The sequence below is a fragment of the Falco peregrinus genome, chromosome 1, assembly GCF_023634155.1.
Source record: "Falco peregrinus isolate bFalPer1 chromosome 1, bFalPer1.pri, whole genome shotgun sequence".
NCBI lineage: Eukaryota > Metazoa > Chordata > Aves > Falconiformes > Falconidae > Falco > Falco peregrinus.
In genome coordinates this window covers 19,162,477-19,186,347 of record NC_073721.1, presented here as the reverse complement: position 1 = coordinate 19,186,347, position 23,871 = coordinate 19,162,477, and the positions used below count along the sequence as shown (strand labels likewise).

The 23,871-nt window shown below is 44.7% G+C and overlaps 1 protein-coding gene across 1 annotated transcript in view; it reads right to left on the bottom strand.

Annotated features, from left to right (window-relative positions):
• Positions 1-4,836: 4,836 nt before the first annotated feature.
• The window catches only part of COL13A1 (collagen type XIII alpha 1 chain), a 61,077-nt gene continuing 42,042 nt past the window's right edge, over positions 4,837-23,871 (bottom strand). Inside the window, exons 33-42 of the mRNA XM_055819978.1 lie at positions 23,478-23,519; positions 22,940-22,966; positions 20,963-21,043; positions 18,498-18,533; positions 15,892-15,945; positions 15,548-15,601; positions 14,702-14,737; positions 10,515-10,601; positions 6,184-6,222; positions 4,837-5,279 (exon numbers count right to left, since the gene is read on the bottom strand). Coding sequence (XP_055675953.1) covers positions 5,277-5,279; positions 6,184-6,222; positions 10,515-10,601; positions 14,702-14,737; positions 15,548-15,601; positions 15,892-15,945; positions 18,498-18,533; positions 20,963-21,043; positions 22,940-22,966; positions 23,478-23,519 — 459 coding nt within the window. The 3' untranslated portion in view covers positions 4,837-5,276. The remainder of the gene's footprint in view (positions 5,280-6,183; positions 6,223-10,514; positions 10,602-14,701; positions 14,738-15,547; positions 15,602-15,891; positions 15,946-18,497; positions 18,534-20,962; positions 21,044-22,939; positions 22,967-23,477; positions 23,520-23,871) is intronic.

The window sequence follows — 23,871 nt, the reverse complement described above, 5'->3', positions numbered from 1 at the left end:
GGGATGGTCAGGATTATTCCAACAGCATTGACAAAGGGCATTTGAGTGAAGGTTATTGCCTTCCTGGGACTTGCTCTGGTTTAAAAGACATCACTTTGAACTTCACGTCAGCGCTTTCTCTCTGAACTCCAGTGTTAATTGCTTATCATTTGGTTCTGCCTAATGATTTGGATAATATAATTCATCAACTCTAATAATAATGGCCCTGACTCACAGGCGTACTTAAATATGCAAATAGCATCATTAGGCCAATGGGAACCACACACTCAAGGTTGAATACATGGTTTAGTACCTGGGCAAATGAGTTCCCCAGTGCACTCAAGGAAGTAGAAAAGTTATGAGTCATGGTCACAAGATACATACTTAATCATTAATTTTAGGGTTTTTTTTAAATAAATTGCAAGAGCCACAGTGGAAAGACACTGTAGCTTACATGTGAACAGAACTGAACCCTTTAGCAATGAGAGCAGAGTAAGGAGTGCATTCAGGCAGCTGGGAAACATCCCCTGCACCCCTCAGCGCTTTGCTAAATCTTTATTTCCCTTCAGTGAATGCATTAAAACATGTAACAGTGGAATTTAACCCTCATGATCCTTATTTTCCCTCTGGAAGTACATCTGTTGAGAGGTACCCACAAAAGGGCCTTATTGGGCCAGTAGAATAACATTTCTGCAGGGCTCCAGACAAAATACATCCAGCGTGCGCGGTGGAGACCAAAGCAGAAATACAGGAAGCAAAGGAATTACTCAGTGAAACCAGATTTTTTCCCACACTCCACATTTTCCTCCTCTGACAAGATATTTCACGCCTTCAAAACCCAGCAGGATTTTCCCTTTTCAGCAAAAAGGCACCATCAATTCTTTACAATTTAAACAGGAGAAGAAAGTTTGTGATGAAAAGGTTAAGGATGGAATCATAATTATATAGGTGGAAGTTTGTCATCTGGTAACCAGAAACGGTAGCAAAAAGTTTTATCACGTCTTCTCTGAGCAGCGCTCTGAACTGAACGTGGTGGGTTTCACCAATTTTTCTAAAGAAATTGTTCAAGAAGGATTTCTTTCTTGGATCAAAGGATCCCCCCACAGAAACATTGTCTAGTCTTGCACTCACTTATACAGCAGCTGCTGGAAAATGAGCCTAATTCTTCATCTGAAGAGTCTGACCACAATAATAGAATGAAGTGAAAATGACCAAAGAAAAAGAATATAAATGGTGTCATTTTCAAACCCTGCCACTGGCCTCTTGGAGAAGACAGAAAGCAAAGCAGAAAGCTCTGGCACACTGAGCCCCTGCAGCCCCAGCAGGCAGCATCTGGGCAGATTCCTGGTGTGCAGTTGAAGAACTCTTCCCAAGCTCCAGGGACAGAACTTGCAAAGCATCTCCAAGCAAATCTTCAGGAAGGTCCTCCTTCTCCTTTCATTCTGCTGTCATTTCCCAAGCTTCTCCACCCTCAGGTTTGTCTCACTTTTTGGCTATCAGCCAAGGAGTTTGACCCTTGAAGGGGCAGACAAACAGTTTCACTTGACGATGGCCAGGCATTAACAGATACCAATGGCAACAGCAACCGAGTTACAGGTTTTAGTAGGGATGGACTCTGAAACTAAACTGTCAGGTTCAGGGTGCAAACTCAGCTTCTACCATTTGGTTTTTTCTTGAAATGCAAGGTGCAACGCTCTTTGGGAAGAGCGGCTTATCAGTGAAGTTTCATGGATTCGCAGGTCTCTGGTTTAGCCCCAGTGGCTGACGAGGTTGTGTCAGTATCAGGGGCTGCAGTAACGGCAATCTGAAATGGTTACCTAAGCTACCTGAGTTAATAAACCGAACAGGCTGTGGTCTGCAGCAACCACAGGGAGCATTAGTCACCATTTCCAACCTTCAGTGACAGGTGAATGGGTATCGTACACATGCTTTTTCCCTAGAGCTACGTCAGCTGTCTCATCTTCTGTACAACTGCTGCAGATAATCTGGGGTCCTGTCCCTCTCCCTGCGTGTATGCTGTGCGAGGTGCTGTGCTTTTGTGGCAGTCAGCCGCTACAGCTGCTCAAGACTTGATGCCCAGAGGCAAAACTTACAGAGAAGCACTGTGGGATTGCCAAGACACCCAGGCACCCTTTGTCAGTGTTGACTGTCACGGGCTGAGCTCACAAAAGTATTTAGGTGTGCCACTCCTTAGGTGCCTGCTTCCTAGGGCAACCTGTGTGACTTAGCTACCTCAGCACCCTTGAGAATCAGGTCTAAGAGCAGAGTTTTCTTCACAGCTGAGGTCTAACTATCCCTTTTGCCAAGATGCAAAAGGAGCTGCTGGTTTACAAGTAAAAGCAAAAATGAAACAAATTTTCAAGTCAGTAGACTCTCCTCTGATATACCGTTCCCAGAAAGGTTTTAAAATGCTTTTTGCTGAATTAAGTTCAGTATTTTAAGGGTATGCCAAAGGAAGCACCATCAGAAGGTGATGAATTCTGCTGCCCACAAAAAGCACCTGTAGAGCCCAGAGCTAACCTGAAGCTAAACCAATGGTATAAACAGTGTTCTGAGACAACAAAGAAGAAAAAGGTAATAGGGGTGAAAGCATGTGTTAATGCTCCGTGTGTGAGCATCTGTGTTTTGCTGGCAGAAAGCGGCCGAGTCCTAAGGAAGCTGTGGCACCATGTCTTTTGTGGTTTTGCACTGGAGTAAGTCAGGTGCATCACCACTGTAACAGTAGAATTACACTGAGTAGCCGGAAGTAAAGAAAATCAAGCCTCTTCTGCTCATACTAGCCCTCCTGTCCTGCCTCTTTACTGACACCAGTGAGGTACTTTCAAGAGTTCTGGCAATTGCATTTCAAGGCCCCCCTATGCCTCCGGCAAAAGCTTTCTCTCTCACAAATACATCGGTTGAAAACCAGCCCAAGAAATAAGCCAGATGCAGTATCATCTCAAGCTACCCTTTAGTAGCTGTGTCACAACAAGGCAACAGAGGATGCTTCAATCATTTTTAGATCACACAAACCCAAGCAAAGACAATCCCATGCGGTGCAATCACAAATAACAGTTACAAAACAAACCCACACAGACACCAAAGTGAACAGGGAGCATTGGCAGGTTTTTCTGAGGATCTGTAAGTTTCTAAGGATTAAACACAGCCAGCATTTTTAAAAGGGACCAAAGCACTGAAATTACCTACCTTGTGAGCCGAGCACTACAAGACCAGAGCAGAAATTCACTGCTGCTACTACTACTACTATAACCTCCCCAAACCAATGTGCCATCAGCATACCTGGTTGGGTCTTTAGTAACTATCTTGTGTTTAGCAGGTGTGCAATTAAAACACCAGAGTTGTGTGGCACTCGTTTAAATAAGTGGTGCTGTTCCAATTAGCTAAGCTTCACAGCTGCAAAGCCTTGTAACTGAGCTGGGTCTTATGTTAATGAGATAGATTACTGAGAAAACAAACAAGGATCCCTCACTGCTCTGTAGTTCGTTTTCTTTCTGTGTCATTTAAGCTCTAGTACCCCAAGCATCTCATGAAAACATCATGCATGGAAAAGTTTAATCCAAAGGACAATGCTGGTGTGAGAAGAAATAGTTGTAAATGCCATGAATTGGTTTAGGTTGAAAGTTTGCAAGGAGTTTACTAACTGCAAGAGCAATCTGAGTCAGCACCAGCCCGTGGGATGGGGGGACAAGGGACACGGGGGGGTAGAACCCTCGCTGTTTTTTGGATGAAGTCCAACAAATTTCTGAAAGGGTGAGGTGGCAAATGGATTGCAACAGTCGGGATGGGCTTGGTTCCTTGGGCAGTCCCTGGCAGGCCTTTTCCTATGCGTGCAAGAGAAGTGCATCTCCTACTCTGTCGTTTTGCTCTGACAGTGCTAAAACACCGTATGGAACTGGTTGGAACCCCTCCTAATTAATAGTTTGTAAACAGATGAATAGTTGAGTATAGGGGTTGAACAGCTGCGTATAGGAGGTGGTTGTAGTGGTGACCACTTCAGCTGGCACAGCTGTAGCCAGGAGAAGCTGCTGCGAACACAGCCCATGATCCATACGTAGGGCACCGCGGGAGGGGGTGCTGGGCCCCGTCGGCAGCGGCTCTGTTATGCCAAGAGCAGGGCTTCAGCAGGCCAGTCTAATGAACTGCCGCTTCTGTTTCTCCTTCGGCATCTTTAAATACTGATAACTTCTCTCCACCCACTTCAAAACTTCTGGGTTGCAAACTGCCTTCCCCCCTTGCGCGAAGGACCAAGGAAAGTGGATGTGTTTTAGGGGAAAGATTTAGGCTTCCACTCCTTTGCTTATTTTCAAAGGCAGGTATATTGTGATCTTCACTTTAGTCCTAGGGTATAATTTTTCTTGATGGGTAGTTTAGACTTGAGACCTTAATAAAGGTAGGTCAAGAAGGATAATTAAGATGTACATATGCAAATTAAGATGACACAGCAAATTTGAATGCGACCTTAACATTTTAAAAAGCCGTGTGGATTGATTTCTTTAATACACATTCATTAAGATATCATCAAGGTATTCTGCTGTATGCAGTTTTAAATGAGGCTTTAATTAAGCAACCTGCAGGCCTACAATTTAGACACGTTAGAATTTCTTGCTGACCAGGACTCGTTGCCATGAAGGTTGTTCTAGCTAAGTAACTGCTCATGGGAGGTGCGAGAGACTAAGAGCTTCTCCTTGTACAAGCTAACTCCACAGCTCCTGGAGGAGGTGGTACCGTTCCTGCATGGCCCAGGAGCTGGCGGGAGGCCATGCTTGGCTGGCTGAATATGATCAAGAAATAGACCTTGTCTGATAACTATTAATCACGGAATCTCTCCGCTCCCAGCATACAGTGGCTACTGTGAGGTTTTTCAGCAACACCTTAATTTAATCACAACAAAATTCTTAATGTTTCGCTTTAATAAAAAATACATAATAATTTGAAGTATTTTTGAACGATCCCAGCTTGAAAAATGAAAATTACCTTTAAATCTATACAGGGTAGTTCCTTTGGGCACTTTTAATACAATAATTTATTAAGTTCCTATATTCATCATGTGTGCACAAATCTCATGTAAATATTACAGCTGTACTCCATGACAAAACAAGCATAATGCAGACAAAGAATTATACAGAGAACTGACAAACAGGGAAGAAGGAAGATCTAGTATTTTCTGTACAAAAAATATGCAGCTTTTTGATAATTTGTAAAAATGCATAACTTTTGGCATTTCAGAGAAGAACACTGTATAAAAATAAATATTCTATGTACAGTAACACACACAGGCCAGTCCAGGGTTAGAATCATCACTGCAAAAGAAAACATAAACGAGTGTTAGTGACAATTCACTAACAAATGTTAGTGACAGCTCAGGAGGGGAAAGGCCACTTCATGGGATAGAAGGACAGCGGGACAGTGTTAGGGAAGCTGGCTCTGGAGTCTCCAGGAGGAAAAGAAATGGTGCTGGATCTCAGCAGAGATCCTTTTCACTTCCCTGGGCAGGGAGGACGGGAGGTTCAATCCAGGCTGACTCTCTGCCTCCACTTTCTTCCTACCACTGTGGCTTGAGTACTTGGCATTAACGCACGCAGCAGGTGCGGAAGGTGGGCTAGACCCTGAGGAGTGGCAGAGGAGTCTGAGGGAACTTCAGAAGGGGACCCCTGAGGCAGCTGAACCATCAGAAGCAAAGGGAGGGTAGAGGGGACAGGTACTTGCACCTTCCTTTCAGTGCTAGCCCCGAACTGAGCTAGCAAGCCCATTCCCTCCCGTTCTCTCGCGGCGGGAGCACTGCGGGGCCCAGTGCCGAAAGCCCGGCGGGGACATGCAGGAGCACAGAGCCGCAGCTCAGTCGTTCTGCTGAAAGCGAGCCATGACCCTCTGCCAGCTCCCACCAGCCTCCCGTGGCACCAGGGCTACCTGGGGCATGCCAGCTCCCAGCCTCTGCTGAGTCAACTAGCCAGAAATCTAATCTGTACGCAATTATTACTGCTCTTCAAGGCCAGGCAGCTCAAAGGACACAAATTATCTCCTTTTATCCCATAAATATACAAACAAGGAAGAGTTTTGCTTGCTGCTTTTCAGGGGTATGGTCCTGGAAATCCCATGCATGCCTCCACACCTCTTTTGCTTTTAGCCAGACTCATTGACAAACATTAGCAGGACCTGTAGTACTGCCAGCTCGGCACGGTCACAACATTTCCAGGATTGTTTTACCTTATTCCAGCAGCCTTGAACTGGAAGGCCATCTTCTCCCTGCAAAAAAGACAGGTGAAATAGCAGTTTAGAACACAGAAAAAAGTTCAGAGATCGACGAAAGAAGGTGTGGGTTAAGTGTTACAGCTGCAACAAACAGTCTGAACCAGGGCTGGAGGAATATTCCTGAAAGATATTCCTCACCCCTTTGGAGTGACCCAGACTACTGGCTGACATAACCAGTGTAGCTTGAAGCAAGGGCTGAGACTGAGGAGGGGGTTGGCCCGCAGGCTACGCAAGGAACTTAATGTACGTGAGGTCCATAGGCTCATCCTTGTTCTTCGCTGAGGAAGGTGGGAGCACAGGAGGTCCCATTCAGCCAGAAAAATACCGCAGGCAGATGGCAGTGAGTGGAGAGCATGAGATGGCTGGTCTGTGTCCTCAGGCTTGACTCCGTAACGCTGAGGTTGTAAGCAAACCCCAGAGGCAGCAATAATCTTGGGTCCTGATGAGGGTCTGGAAAAAACTCCATTTCCTTTCTGCCCTGTTTTTAAAGGGTTTGCTTTATCATGTGAGAGATTGCCCAGCTGTCCCCTCCTGCCTCTGAGAAAATCCTGCCCCAGGAAAATTAGAAAGGCAAGTGGCTAGGCAGACCCTGTGCTGGTGGAGGATGTCTCAGCTGACTCCCTGAGGGGGAGCTTTTGCCTCAATAAAGTCAGTTGAGGTTTCCGCGAGAATTCCCTGGCACTTCTATAACCCTGACGTCTTGGGCTACACATCCCAAAATGGGAGTGTCGTTTTTAATTTTGTTTAAATTTTAGTAACGTTGAAGAAGGTTCGCTACTTTAAGGGTTGTACTACTAAAAGACTGAGACTATATGGCTGGGAAATGCTTTTGTGAATTACTGCCATTACTTTCATCTCAGTGCAGCCCAATTTGATGTAAGAATACATGATCAGGTGCTCTTCAGCAGGAGATGTAAGGAGATACACCTCTGACATAAGAAGTCAAATACTTCTGCTGTGTGTCTGTGTCAGATTTGTGGGCTATTGCTGTTCCTCAGGAGAACTCAAGACCAGGGAGTGAAATTGTACAACGCACAGTGCAGGCACGTTTCTGTAGTCAAATGACCCAGTTCTCACTTCTTCAAGTACTGCGTGAGAAATCTGCAGTGCATGTCATCCCATTTGAGAAGGGGAAAGGAAAAAAAAAACCAAACAGAAAAGCAAATGCACAGTAGTATATTGAGAAATAAACTATTTAAAGGACATGCACTTTCAAGGGACCAATGAACTGAATGTTGCCATGATGCTACAACCATATTGCTTTTCAAACACATTTTTTTGGACTGTGGTCTCCTTGTGCTATTTCCTTCCCCCCATTATGTGGAAATACTAAATTGCGGGTTAATTACTGGGTAAATTGTGGCGTTCCCATTGGTACACTGGTGGTGGTAGGAATGACTGGTGTAGTGCATTGCAGGAGGAGATAGGAAGTTAGGTGTATGAAGGAATGGGAGGCCAGGGAGTTACAGCTTACGGATCAAAGGAAGACCAGGGTCACAAGGAAGTGTTTGTTGCAGGCGACTTTGCTGAGAACGGAAATGCGACATGCTTATTAGTACCAAGTATCTCCTTCCACATATCTCAGATGCGTAAAGCATTAGTTCACAGCCTCCATGGATTACACACATGAATGTGTCAGCTGGATGCTAGGCTTTTAACCTAGTTGGATCAAAAAACATGCTTATTCACGTTCCCAAGCTAGCTTGCATGCCAGAACACTATATATAAAAAAATAACGGCATCTGTATTTCATCAGATTTTTTGGCAAGTTTCCCTTAACAAAAATAGGGATGAAAAGAAGTATACATTCTAACATGGCCATGCAGGGTAAATCCCAACTGAGAGGAGAGACAAGAAAAGAAAGGTAGTCTGCCAGGGCACTGCTAGAATCTTTGCACCTGTGAAATTAGGTGCCTTGTTCAGCTCACTCCATAGAAACCTGGCTGTTTTCAGTGCAAGGCAAAACACATGGCTCAGTGTTTTTTCACCATTGTGGACTGCTCTGGGAAGGTGTGATTTCACCTGTGGGACTGGCAGAAGAGTTTCTTTCTATTACCTGACATTTACGGGGCAGCAACTGAGACTTTACAAGCGGTCACTGTTGCAGTTGCTGCCCTAAAGGGACACTGGCAGCACCCAAAGGAGGGAATGCTGGAAGGAAGACCGTTAGCTCTTCACAAAGGTCAAATACTAAAGGCTTTTAATGGCAATTTCAGGGCTAGTTTGCTCAGGAGACTAAGAAAACCTCCCAAACTAAGTGTGGCTTTTTTCTTTGGCATTTTTCCACCTATTTGAACTGATTGATATCCCATCCCTTGTAAATGGCATCAAACATCTTTAAGTAAGCATAAAGCTTGGAATGACCATGCTCAGGCAAATCTAGTCATGTCAAGCAGGGGCTAGAAGGTCAGAGAAGTACAAGTTTCAAAGTATTACGGAGTTGTTGAGACTGCTGTAGGGAGCAAAAACCTCCCGATTGCCGCATCTCCAGAAAATCTCAGAATAAATTGATAGATCAGTGTTGTTTAATGGGATACTTAGAAATCAGTTGAGATTAAGCATTACTGAATACCTCTGTCCTACAGTAGTTGGGTTAGACGAGGCACTAATACAATAATCATCCTTTAATACTTGAATAAGGTGGATATTGGGAAACAGGCGATTCCAAATTCAAGTTTCTTCGATGCTATGGGTACCATTTGTACTTCTGGGGAGAGTCACAAATAGGAACTATCTAGCAGGAATCAAGCATCCAGTTAATACATTTCGCATGGGCTCGCTAACAGGGTAACTCTCTTTTTTCAGTCATGTTAATGTACAGGGTGATTGAGGTAATACCAAGCAGCGTCAGGCTGTGCTAGCCACGTACAAGCTCTTAGAGTTAATGAAGGACATGAGCATTAGAGCTCCTTGCTAGAAAGCCAAGGCAGTGCAGAGGCAGGTCTTCATACGTTAGTCTACTGAAAGCTGTCAGTTTGCAGGCAAAGGAAGAATTAAAGCAGCTGTAAATAAATCCTCATTCCCACTGCATTTTCCCTCGTGCCACAAAGTAATGCTGGCAGCAGCTGTGAGTCTCAGCATGAAGGGAAGGGCCTGTTTCCGACAACAGCAGCGTGAGGAAGGTGGGATGGAGATAGGTAAGGAAGGAATTGCCAGGTGTTTCTAGGGCATGCATCTATTTGAAAGTATCAGAAAATAACAACCAAGATAGAAAAAGCAAACGAGCATGCAGGAAAGGGAAGGTACGCCATACCAATGGGCATGGGGCATCCAGGCCGTCCAGCCCAGGTAACCCCGGCTCACCCTTCTCGCCTTTAAAACCTCGGAGACCCTGTTTATGAAATCAACCACTATCGTTATTTCAGTTAATGCCAGTTACCTCCATGTCACGGGAGGAGAGGCCGAGTCCCCCACTGGGATTATCACAGGGCACTCTGCTGCATACCCATCATACAGATGGCCCGTGTTTTCTGTCTTAGTTTTGCCTGTGTAATCAGTAGTAGCAGTTTCCTTTCTGTTGTCTGCGAGTCAGGAGAGACTTCTCTGAGCTAAATCTGAGAAGGACGAGAATGGTGTTTCCTCTGTCCTGAAATCATCCGTTCTTCCTGTCCTCACTAGGAAACTCAGCAGCTGGATTTCTGGATGGATGATCCACAAGTACTCTGGGATTTATGGCAGTACTGCAGATTTTTGGCAGTTTGCCGCAGTGTATGAGTTTAGATGAAAATGTACACAAATTCCTATATTTATTCATTTGTCTACATTTATAGACAGTATCTTTTGACAGAAACATATCCCTTATGAAATAAGTGAGATTTGTTTTCCCTCTGGGTAATGCAGCTCGAGTGCCCTGTGTTGCTCTCAGGCGATCACATCAGCTGGCTGTTATTCCAAGGCAAGAAAAATAGCATTCAGGTTTTGCCGTTACGTAGACATGATGACATTAAACACCTCCAGAGAAGAGCCACAACCAGCAGCAGAGGAGACACAGGGCTCTATCCACAAAGGAGAAAGCCCTGGGCTCCCAGCACATAGGACACCCCATGTACCCCAAACCTTTGTGAGCTCCGGAAGAGGAAGGAATATAAGCATGGTCACTCAACAGCCTGATTGCTCAAAGGACCAGTGGTTCCCCATCATGATGGCAGCTTTGCCATTGATAGCAGTGGGAACCAGGCTGGGCCTCACCTGAGTGTTGTACTTTTGCAAGACCATTATTTATGTTTTCCTTCTTTCTTCCCCATCAACAAATCTTAAAACAATACATTTGATGAAACAGAACATACCAACGGACAGGGTGCATCTAATCCAGGCGCTCCTTGGTCTCCCTTATCCCCTTTAGACCCTCTAGAGCCTTTCTTGCCCCTCTCCCCCTGTAAATAATAGTTTAGTCCAAGAAAAAAAGAATACACAAAAGCTTTAGGATCATCCATTTCAAACAAATGTCAGCGATAGTTTTAAAAAAGGATAAACATTTAGGAAACATTTGAAAAGAAGAGAAATCTCCCTTTGAGACATTGAGTGGAAAACAACATATGGAGCTACTAACCATTACTTAGCTGCATAAACACATGGGCCATTGCTAAAGTCCCACACTGGTAGACTGTAAGGGCTCTGCATCAAAGGGATTACTAGCGCCTCTGAACTTTATGGGCAGGCCTGCAAGGAGCACTACTCCTCCTCCATCAGCACCATCACTATGAGATGACTTCTCTGGACTTCCTACACCTTCAGTACGGTATACATTTGGAGAGAGAGGCACCCACTGAGAACTGGCTGGCCCTAGACACACAGGGTCCCTCCTCTGCCACAGGAACTCTGGGGAAGCTGCCTCCGATGACCAGACCTGCAGCAGACCCCAGGCAGCCTCTCCTGCTGTGGTAGGAAGGCACTGCCGGCACAGATGCCCTCTGTTGATTGTACTTTTCTCACCACTCTGAATTCTCATTCTCAAAAAAATTCTCACTCATGGGAAAAGGTTAAACTGTTTAATGAACACTGCTTGCCACCATGAGTTGCTAGCATTTCCTTAAAAGCTGGGGGTTTTTTGGGTTTTTTTGGGTTTTTTTTTTTTGTAGGGGGATGGGGTGTGTGAAGGGGGGGTTTAGGGATTTTGAGAGGTTTTTATTTTATTTTTTTAAGATGTACAATTACTTCTACATCTCACAGCAGCAAAGCTTTAACTTGAATGAGCGTGTTTGCCCGAATCTTACAGTCATTTGTGCACTGGGGTGCGTCAACAATGCTAAATAGAGAAGAGCCAGAGAATGAAGCATGTACTCGGCCCGGACAATCTGCACAGCCTGCTTGTCATTTGGGGCGCTCTGAGTAGTGCTCCCCCAGACAAACCTGTTAGACAAGGGGCTGACTAGCCCTAAGCAGCACAGCCACAGGGCAGCGGCTGCCCCTGGCCCTCTGCTCTGGCAGCACAGACGTACCCCAGGGCGGTATGATTCTTACAGCAGTTTGATACTGCAATTTTTCCGCAGGCTCCATGTTGAGTTACTCCAGAGCCAGGGCAGAGAGGACACAGTTTAACAAATCATAACCAAAAAGGAGGCCTACTCTCTTGAGGAGGGGCAGCATTAGGTCAATGAAAGCCAGCCACGCCACGAATGGGGCTGGTGGAATGCCTAGATGCCCTGTTGGCTCTCCCTACCCAGGGAGGATACATCCCTCCTGTAGCCGGTCAGCCAAGGCAGGGCATAGCATGGGTGTTTGCCAGTTTTCTCTATACCAAATCTTTCTGTATAACAGAGGAAATTCTCACAGCTGCTAAGCATAAAACAGGAAAAGGAGTTTTTGCACAGGGAGTTGCATTTAGGGTCCTTGTGGGGAGTGTTAAAGGAATTAAGGGATAAAATCAGACAGCACAGGTTGCTGTTTCTTCTTAGTAAAAAAAAATAAAAAGAAAATGTTAAACCCAAAGCTGGCAAGAGAAATGGATGGGAGAGGAGAGGTAATGAGAAGTCACCCAGAACCAAGCACTGGAACAGAGAGGATAATCCAGGAAAATGAGGCATGGGTTGCTCTGGAGGAAGGAGGAAGGAACCGGGAAGAAAGGCAGAAGAGGAGGCAGGGATAAAGGGGACAAAGGTGGACCTGTAGGAGTGAGGAAGACGCACATACACACAGGAAAAAAAAACCACAGGCATTAAAATAACAGTGAAAAGATCAGCCTGGTAGCAAAAATCAGGGTTTATACTTTTTCAGCTGGGTTACTTGAAAGGCCATCTGTTCCCATTGCTACCTAGTGCCACAATACTCTCTCTACCTGTCCCCAGGTGCAGCTATGCTGACCTCCCACTCAAAAAAGGGCAGCAGAAGCATTTCTGGGATTTCAAACCACTGCTCTGCATCAAGTAATAGAAAGGATTTTGGCAAAGTATTTGGGAGCTTAACAAAGCGGATCCTCATTTTTAATGTGCTCAGCACTGAAAACCTTCACACTGAAGCGCTGTGCTTACTGCTGCTGTCTGAAAGGAAGAGCTGCATTTCAAATGGACACATCTCCCACCTCCACAGAGGCCAGTGTTGTATCCCAGCCCCTGTGGAACAGGGCAGAAGTGGGGTGTTGCCTTCTCTTTTTGACTTCACAGCTTTCTTCTTGTTCATTTGCAAGTCTCCTGACTGAACTGCTGCTATAGTTTTGCCAGCAGTTGGGAGAGACTGTCCCACACTTTTGAGGAGGTTCTGGTGTGGAAGCCATGTGTCCCACTGTAGGGGAGACCCGGTGTTTAGGCTGCAGAGCAAATCCTGGAGAACCAGCACTGTGTCCAGTTCTGCTAAATGGTACTTGACAGATCTCTCTGATGACTTCAAAGGGATGGAGGCATTCAGACAAAACAGCAGTGTAAAGGGGACTCACCAAAACCATGCTGTTTAGCTCTAAGCAGTAGTGACCTGCTCACAATTTTTGAAGAGGGGAAGCCCCTGTACAAGGACTCAGTGGGAAAAGTGGTATTTTCTAGGATACTACCTGCAAAGATATTGCGCTTGCCCTTTTACAGTCTCAAGTTTCTCACACTTCTCATTTCAAAATATTGGCTACAGTGATGCAAAGTGCATGCATGCTTCAAGGGGCCAACAAAACTTCCCACTCATGCTTTCCAATTCATCGTCTACAAGGAAGTGCAGTTTCATTTTTCCTTTGTTTTCATGTGAAAGCTCAGTGAAAGCCTATCTACAGCTAATAAGGGATCCTTCTTTTAAAGGAGATGCCCAGTTTTACAACCAACTGAAAAAGTCTAGGAATTCTGTTAAAGTATTTTTTGTTTAGAAGCCGCACAAACAAAATAAAACACATCTTAGTGAAGGGGAAGTTAAGAAGCAAAGCCAGAAATGCAGTGATTAAAAAAGGGGAGAACTTCAGAGCTCCCATGAAACGTGGACCTTTCTCCCCTAGTTTAAGATGCCAGTTGGCTACTGCTTTCCAAAATTGCCCATTCTGTGCAGAGTAAGCTCAGAAATACATTGCAGATAAAGGACAGAGAACACTCACTATTGTATCAAAAGCAAATTCATATAATGAAATCACCACACAGGCACATGCACTGTAAAACTTTACATTTTCAGATAAACTTAGGTGATACCAGAGTCTTATGAAGAGAATGTATGTGCGAGTACATGCATAAAGACATACAAATCTGTGCTATGTTGAACTACTTGACGTATTTATAAAACTATAATCTTACAAAGTCTAATCCAGAAGACATTTATATTTCTAACTATAAATTATATTCAACTATAGCTCTCAACTGTTTTTATCAAAAAGATTCAGAGCCTTAACAGGCAAGAAATTCCTTACATTGTGGAAAACCTGATGAAAAAGCAAGGATTTTCTCAACATGCACTTTTTAGTAACGTTTATTTTTCTGTAACACAGGTGGTATGACAGAAAAGCAGCCATTCATGTTATTGGTTTTGACCCAAATCTTCACCATCACATCCATTCAGGACAATGCCTGAGGAGGCTTCGTGTCTGATTCTTTAAGATAGGTGAATTTAATTTATTTTTTCCAAATTTCCATCTGCCAAATTCTCTGGAGGATCATTTGCTAGAGGGCAACCTTCTTTTTTTCATGTTTCAGAGGGAATTTAGAAGTAACGTAATAAGATTTGCTGGCTCTCCTCAGTTAATTCTTATGGGAATCGCTACACACACCAGTAAATAGATACTCAGGATTTCCTAAAGCATATCATGTTAGCCTAACTCTACTACACCTGAAGTCCCATGCTTCAGTGAGAAGAGAGCTGTGACAGCAATGAACACATTAGAAAATCCCTCCTATAGTTTTCATTTATACAAGCTACAGGTATCACCTGCTAAAATACAAGTTTGTAAAGTTACTTATATGAAGGTCAAGCAGGCAGAATTACATGCTAGCTACTTAAGGTTGCTCAGGAGTTAACCAGTCTTTCACTGTGTGAAGACATTAGTAACTAAATGCAAGAAGTTTGCCTGGTAACTTACCCGGATACCTTTGTCACCAGGTAGACCTTGTAAACCCTGAAATACATCAACACAAAAAGAAATATTTTAAAATAAGTAGGCCCCATTGTATTCCCACTCAAAAAGAAGAATGTGTGCCCAGTTGTTTGCTTTTACCATTTGTACCAATTGCTGTATGGTTAAAAAAAAACAAAAACAAAAACAAACAAACAAAAAAAACCCCACCCTGACAAAAAATTTTCCAGCAGACAACCTCCTTTTCACCTCCACTAGACCACCCAGGTTGTAACACCACTTCTACTACTCTAAGGGTTCTTCAGATAAAATACTAACTAGCTCAGAGAATGCAGCCCCTGAAAAAACCAGCAAACACAACAAAGCAGCTCCATGATTACATAACACTACAGTTCCAACACGGGCCCCATTTTGCAAAAAATAGTCCCAAACAGTGGAAGTAACCTCACTGAAGGCAGCTTTTGTCACTGCAATGACAAGACAGGCCCTCCCAGACAGGTGGGAGGCAGGCACCCAAGCTGTGGAAAGGGAAACAGAGCAGATGTGCTCAAAAGCAGCTCTTTGGGCTAAGATAACATGTCCTGGGAGTCCTGTGCAGCTTCTTTTGGCAGTTTGAGGACCAAGGCGAATTAGTTTGCCTTCAGCTTCATCCTCCTCGTTCTGAATCATTGCTCTGAAGCTACCAAGCTCTTTCTGTTGCTCTCATAGTGTAAATAGGTTTGCAACTTTGGTTTTTTATCACCTAACGTAGCTGAAACTGCAAATGCTGTATTACAGCAGCACCTTAAGCTATCAACCACAGCAAGGGAAGAGGCACTGTAGGTAAAAAATCCCTGGTACTTCCATACTTACAGGAAGCCCTGCTGGCCCCATTGGTCCGACAGCTCCAGGATCTCCTTTACTGCCCTGAAATGAAGACAAGAGTGTAGAAAGTCTTACATTCCTATTCAGTACAAACAGGCAGCACAGCAGTGCCTATAACAGCACTATAGAAGAAAAGTAAAGGACCCCTTTCAAAGCACCTGAAAACCCTGAGGATGAGATACTCAAAATTCAAAGAGGCCCAGCTGAGGGTCTTACATGCACGAGGAGAGAGCGGTTCCAGCTCTAGAAAAACGTAGAGCTTCACCATCACAGAGACTTGCGGTATCTTCAAAGAAATTACAGAGCATTGGTCCGTTCTGAAGAAAACTCACCCTTTCTCCTTTTGGTCCTGCTGGTCCCGAAACCCCAATTGGTCCTGGAGTACCCTGTAGTTGTAGGAAGGAAAACACATCAGGATATTTTTATTCCAGGGCCTCATTAAAGGCAGGAGACACTGCTGCTCCTTTAGGAAAAAGCACAGCTGGGAAGGACAGTCTGGTGGTGGAAGGCATCTAGCACCACTACAGCTTTCAGTGTTGGTGGCGATGGATTTGAAGTAGCTGTTACAGGCAATTTGAAGAACATGGGAACTACTGTTACATTAGATCACACCAGCACCATTTTACAAAGCCTTATTTTTAATTTTGAAGCTCTCTCTTGACAATTGTTACAGCAGGCATTGCTACCAGTTCCACAGGAGGGATTTTTTTTCTCTCTCATTTTCTATCAGACAAGGCTGAAAGCTGTAGCAGAATAAAGGTCATTTAGATATATGATAATAAATTTTCTTTTCTTTTTCTTTATTTCCTTATTTTCTCTTCCCCGCCACCCCCCCCCCCCCCCCCCCGGCCCCGAAGTCAGTTGAGTTGAGCAAAAATGAAAGAGGTCTGTTACTTGGTGGCAGGCAGCCAGTCAATCATGCAAGTTTAAAAACAACATGCTGCAGAGGTGAATGCAGATGTGTACCTACACAGATGCAAATGAAGGGCTATCATTCAGTCCCAGTCCCTCTGTTCCCTTTTTGCCCTTTATGTCACTCCACCAGGCTCCCAATCATGCTAACAGGAAAACACAGTCTTTTTGCCAACCCTCTGACACAGGGGCCATCTCCCACTAGCATACCAAACTTACTTCCCAGTGCTGCTGAGACTTGCTTGGGCTTTGGGAAATTAACCGAAGATTATCTTTAATGCCGGCAACAGAGCAGTTAGGCAATAGTCCTTCTGGCTAGGCACTTTCAATTCAGCATAGACTGCTTGAACTTGTTGTGGAGTATTCCCACTGGAAGGTCTCTTACAACTCTCCCAGACCACATTCTACAGTCTAGATAAAGGATAGCTTTCTAATCTGCGGTGTGCAGTACGCCCACCTAACTACATAATATAGACAGGTGTTTACCTTCCTAACCCTGTATCACATGCTTTTAGATCAGCAAGAACTTTGCTAACCGTGTAGGTATCGAGCCACAATTCCTTCATGGAACCTCGACGAAAGGATACCTTTGAGGTTCATTACCTGCCTTCTAACCAAAGGAAGACGCTTCCAGAACAGGGACACCTTTCTACAGCCTTATGGAAAAGGTCTTGCACTTTTTAGTGTGAGCTTGTAATCCTTAGGCACTAAAGTAACCCCTCCAAAGTGAGCAGGATGACTCATGTGGATCAGGAGAGCTTTTCAGACAAGTTAAGATCTGCAGAATGTAAGCGGAGAAGTAGCTCGTGCAACACAACTTCAATGTAGTGAAGGAAGTGAGAAAATCAGGTTCTCCCTAGGGTCATGCACAGGAGTTCACATCACAGAAATCTCAATTGCCTGCACATATGCATTATTTTAAGATCATTGAGATCTCGCCACCACATTTATAAAGTTAAATCTACAGTTTCCCAAAACAAGTGACTATATAAGCTGCCATTCAGATTCTGTTCAGAAGTTAGAGAGCTGAATTATTTCCAGTTATGCTGAGAAGGAGAAATTGCTTTTTCTTTTTAAATAGTCAAATGGATTGTACATGAGCGATGTGTGATTTCCCAAGAGGGATTAAAAAATATTTGGCCCTTTAACAGCCAAGAATAGCATTCTGTTACCCAACAACAGCAGAATGGCTTGCAGAACCAGGTTAGCGTTACTTGTCTCATTCTGAATTTGACAGACTGAGAAACTTAGGCACAAGGAGTTTGTTTCCTTCACATCTCACAGTGAGTTAGCAGCAAGAAGTGGGGCTCTTGCATCTTCCTGCTCCACTATTAGATGTTGCTGCCTCTCAGAGGTATATATTAAACTGGAACACACCCCACCACTGGCACCCTCAGGCAGCTGGGACTAAGCAAAGCATGTGTGGAGTTGCTGAAGTTGCATGGCATTCTGCTGCTGAGAGGCGAAGGGCTAGTCCTGCTTGCAGGCGGCCTTTTAGATGCAACTTCTTGCGGTGAGCTGCTTACCAGGCTATGGAGAGGTACCTTAAGCATACCTGCAACTCACAGCGATGCAGCCTGAAGTGCCATGTGTGAAAACAAAGCACAAAGCTTTTTGCTCACAGGACAAGACACACAGTCATTATTATGCCTAAGGCAAAACTGAAGAACAACTGTCCCTACAAGATGGCAAGCAAGGCTACTGTGGAGAAAGACAGGATGGAGACCCCTCACAATAAAGAGGACAGGAGAACAGAGCAACATGGAACCATGCAGAGGTTTCATTCATCTTGTTATTGAGATAAAGTGGAACAAGTAGCCTGTGATCCCAGGATCCAGACAGACTGTAGTATCAAAAAAGACAAGCATGTGACAGCACTTCTCAGTCTAAGTTTAACCCCCCTCCCAAGCCTGCTTTGGGAGAAAAGAAGGTTATTCCTGGTGTAAACGAGACTCTGGTGGAAGAGACGAGACAAATCACGATACTGGGGAGGAGGAACGTAGGGTAATGGAGAAATGGAACTCACCGGTGGTCCAGGCCTGCCGTCTAAACCTGAAGCACCCTGAACAGACGGGGGAGGGTTAACAAAAACAAGGCAAGAGGAGAGGGGAGGAGGGTGAGGGGGAAAGGAGAGGGGAGGGGAGAGGTGAGTGAAGCAGTGACTTGAGACAAACATATGCTTGCAATAAACAAAAATTAAGATCTCAAGGACAGGTGATGGTACTTACAGGCAAACCAACAAAAACATAGAAACACTGAATACATATAATGTTGACCTGCAACTTTTAGATCCCTTTGAGAATGCAAATTTCCCTCTCTATGTGCCACCAAGAAAACCCCTGAGGAAGAAGCTGTTCTGTGACAGGTGGTGAAAAGGACAATGTGACAGTGGAGTTGAAACTTGCATTGCCTTTGCAGCAGACTAGGCAACACAGATGAGACACAAGGCTCAGAGGACTAGAGGCCTGTGGTTACAGAGGCATTTACAAGCAGAACAGAGCCATCGGTCCTACCAAGAAACCCAAGTCCTGTAGGACTTCCACGCTTAGCTCCAGGCTTGCTCCACTCTACGTCCAATTGTTCGGAAGCTTTTAAAACAGGTGGCTCATCTTCCTGTGTCACCAGTGCAGATTTTCACCAGATGAAGATTATGTGGCACTTTTCTGAACACTTGGCTCTTGCCCTGAATTTCCTCATCCATAAAACTTAAGAGTGGCTCTGCCCAAGGCCCATCTAGCCCAGTGTCTTTTCTCTTGACAGTGGCTAGGAGACACTCAGCTTGTTGGCCATAGGGAGAAGCCCAAGGCTACTGCAATCAGTGCTGAAATGTGCTGAAATTCTGGCATGATGTCAAGTCCTAAGTAACACATGAAAAGGCAGCAGATCCAGCTGTGGGATTTTACAGAGTCTGTCTTTGAAATATTTCAGTACCTGTTTGACACTGCATTTAGTGTGACAGGCTGAAAACACACTGGATTGGGCATGGGAAAGCTCATGAAGAGACTTAGGCAGCTCTGAGGAGGAATACAAGATCCACAGTATCTCGCTGATCTTATTAGCAGCTCACTAATCTGTGCTCCCTAGTTGGCCAGCAGATATTGTTGATCCAAACACAAAACATTTCTAAGAGGATGCTTCTGAGCTGGTCTTCCCGTCTCCACAGCTCAGGAAGAGTGATGCAAAGAGCTAAGGGACTTTGGTTTCTCATGGGGCTCACTGCTGTAGGAAAACCAGGTAGCATGTTCCCTGCCACGCTGATAAACTTGTCAGGATAATTGCTGGGGCATCTTCTGCTCAGACTGTCATAAAAGCCTCTGTCCCCTGTCCCGATACCCCACAGATACCCCACTGAGGGAATAACCATTTACACAGAAAGCTTCCATTTGCATTTCTCAGGGCAAAATGGGGACTGGGTTTTTCCTCCTCTCTGCTTCGCTGAGGCACGATCTTCTGCATTTGAGCCTTCCAGAAGTGTGGCTTTCTCCCCCCTTGCTCTGCACAGAGCCACAGTGAATACATACATGATGAGGTTGCTTGAGAGCCTAGCTACATGCGATGCACCCAGGCCCTAGAAGGTAACTGCTATATAGCACAATAAAAGGAGGAAAACGTTTTACAAACAAGGACACGCACATTTCAGTCAGGGACAAGGGATCTGGGTGATCAAACACAGGCCAACAAAGTCACACAGTACACAAGATGCGCTTTGCGGAGCTTGTTTCCAGGCAGTGTGTTCAGCAAAGGGAGAGGGCGTGCTCTGCCACTGGTGCTTTTTATGAGGAGAGAACTCGGGGGCTGCAGAGCAACTGGGTGGAACTAGTTACCACTAATTCATTATCATCTGTCAGCTCAGACAGCGGGAGAAGAGGCTTTTTACATTGTGAGCTTAGAGCTTCGCAACGTCTTCAGGTTTGTATCTCTAAAGCTACTGTAATTTCTTTATCATTCTGCCAATTCCCCCTTGCTAAGCTAAGCAGTGCCCTAACACTAGTCTGATGTGGCTGAGTTCACATATAGCAGGGAACACAGCAAGCTTCTACCATGTCAGGGGAAGCATTGATTCCGTTGCAGAAGTGAGAGGAAAGTATCGGCTAGTGAAGAAGCTGACTGCATTCAGAAGCACAAAGCTTTGTACAAAGTTTGGCCCAGGTGACAAACAGCTGGAAAAGTGTTTTCTTTTTCACGTCTTTTTGACTTCTGTTTCTGGTCTTGTGAAGTGCGAAGAACCCACAGGAAACCTATTGCTTGTTTTTCCCAATCCTGCCAGAAGCAGGAAGAATTAAAGTGATCAAGGATCTATTTAACAGATCTAAAAGATAAAGGCTCTGTACAGAAATTGAGGCTTTAGGTTTAAAAAGCAAAGACACAGTTATTTATAGATCATCTCTGACTTTACGTGTTAAATCCCTGTGTGCGTCTCCTATTGAGGGATCTTTTTACAGCTGATATAAGTTTGGCTCATAAAGTGCTGCTTGCTTCCTGGATACTTACGGGTAATCCCAGTGGCCCTCTGTCTCCTTTTTCACCCTGGGCACCCTTCTCTCCTTTCAGTCCATCAATCCCTGCTTCCCCCTAAAGGAAGGATGAAGCAGAAAATAAACCCACCATAACACCACTTATATAACAAACATTCCTCCTTTCAGAGAGCGAAGCAGCAAAAAGAATACAAGAGGCAGCAGAGTAATGCTTTAGCCCGAGTCTCAGCCCAGTGGAGAAAATCAGTACCAGCCAGACAACCTCTGTGTAAGCACCTCTTTTAAGTCAATGGCAGTAAAAGGACATTCAGGCCCAGTGCTTAAAGACGGCCAAAGGGGAGCTGAGCTCACTTCTGCGTTGCTTTCCAGGCTATTGCAGGGAATGGCAGGTTAATGTAAGTAACTAGAAATTGTCTGGTAGGGTGGTTTTACATTTTAAGATGTGGATCCACTGGAAGTGAATGACAAGCGTCTATAAGCTTTGAAAAAAAATCATACCGAAATAATTTTTGGAAACACTTTTGTAAATGAAAAGGCATCGATTTCAACATTTGGCAAAAAAATAATTTCATCATTTTTTTCCAACTATATTTTTTAAATTCTGTATTATAAACTATAAAGCAATATTAAACAAGATACTCCTTTTTCATAAATTCAAAATGCAACCCAAAGATCCTGCTCCCCTCCTTCCCCTCCCCCTTCTTGTTCATAAGGCATTTTAAAACATTATTGTGGTTGCATTTTGAAACAGCAGTGTCAGAAGAACCGTGTTTGCACAGTAACAGTAAGCCTGCTTGCTGTACTCTCCTACCACTGTAAGACAACACATTGCTGACTCACTCTGCCAGCGCTCCGGTTTTGATACAGCCGTGCATCACTGCTCTACACCAGCATTTGGCTTGAGCACATGCCTGGAAGAGTTACTTATTTCTGACATGTCTGCAAAGGGTGTAAAATGCTCTTCTTTCCCACTACTGAAAGCCTCATTACAAAAAGGCTTATTACGGGTTGCAGGGATGGAACAAAAATTTCCACACTCAGGACATCTCGTTGCACCTGCTGATTAAGTCTACACAGATCCTCTGTTCAAGGAGGAACTGGTGCAGTACTGCCCCTGCCTACACTCCAGTCTGTGCTGCGCCAGGCTCACCTGCGTTTGTTTGGCACATACCCCAAAGACAACTGCCTCTGTGGAAGTTTCCTAGACACTGGATAGCAGTGGCTAGTGAGGTACAGACAAGCAAGACAGATAACTATCTGTAATCAACACTTGGAGAAAAGATGAATCAGGATAAACATACCATCCCCTTTAGCACTCAAATAGCGCTGGTAGCCAACTACTGAGCGTAACCAGAAGAATTAAGACACTTTCCGTATTTTCCAATCTTTGCCAAGAATGTCAGAGGAAAAAGACCGCTCTCTACTGTCATTTGTCATATGTACTGACATACATACATGTCTCATACTGAACATTTCTACTCAAATATTTTTTTCATCTCAGTACTTTTTTACAGCAGGCGGACCAATGGTGTATTCTGAGCATAAACACATGTAGATGGAGATTAGAAAACTCCTCATCACCAAGGGCAGTGAAGTTCTTGAGTGGCTTTACAACAGAATTCACAGGGTATAGAACCTGGCTAATTTTAAGCTAGAGCTCAGTTACTTAGGATTGTATGACAGGCTGTTCATCCCACTGTACAAACCTTCACCCTTCAGACAAAGATTTCAACTATGTTCTCATGGGAAGATTTCCAAGGGCTGGTGACTCCCCACTTCTCTGAGTGAAAACTGGAGGGAATGACCAGTTTTCTGGGTCCTAAAGTGAGAGCTGCTAATCAATTTTTTTCAAGAAAATACCCAGAAGGATCTGTCCTCTTACCACGATGGAAGAAAAGCATCACTTGATAGCTAGGAAGTTGATACTGAAGGGAATTCTTGCACCTGGGACAATTCTCTTAAAATTTCAGGATGTAGTGTTTTACAGCCTTACCTTCGGTCCTGGGAGGCCCTGAAGACCCTGTATTTGGGATGAGAGACAAGATATGAGTAATGTTTAAGGGTGTGCTTTAAAATCCAGGTTTCCCAGTTCAGTGTGCAGTATAGAGTTTTCCCTTTCTGTCACAGTGACGGCACAAATGATGAGCCTGAAAGCCTCTTTATTTGTCCAAAGGGCACTTCATGTACTGTTCTCATCTGGTAATGAGACTCTTGCCAAGGACAACCTGGCTTGGGCCAGGCTTGCTATTAAGACCTTTTCTGCAGTTGATCCCTTTAATCCCATCCATCCCGTCTTGCTGCTGTCTTCCCTTTCATCTCAGACTAACATAACGTTGTCCCTCTACCTACCCAGCCCATCATAGCTCTGACCTACCCTGGGGAGGTGGTTTTTGAAGTGATACTAATCACGTCCCTGTTTCAGTGCTCCGGTGTTTGTGGCTCTTTTCTCTGCCCAGAATCTTCCCCAGCCACTTCCCGCTCTATCCTTATTCCCAGTGCCTTGCTTCTCAGGTGAATCACTCAATACTTACTGAAGGTCCTGGTGGGCCTTGGGGACCAGGGGGGCCAGATATCTAGAAAGCAATGCAAGAGAAGTCGCTGTCATAATCTGCTGCTCTCAGAGGGGAACTGCTGAGAGGGGAGGCAGGGCACAGGGTGCAGCAGAGCCTTACCAGGCTTGGAAACCTGGACTCCCCCTAAGGACCGAGTTCAGAAGTGGCAACAACCCAGGACAGAGTAGCTGAGAAGCAGCAGCAGGGCTCTGGGGAGGGTTATGCCGCAGTTGAGGATATTTAGGAGGAGGGAAAGCAGTGAGTTTTTTCCAGAAAAAGATCCACTGCCACTACTCTACCACCATTCCTGCAAGGAGGCTCAAGGCCAACAGCTAGCAGCTGTTTCAAAAGATAGGAAAGAAGGTGGCTGTCT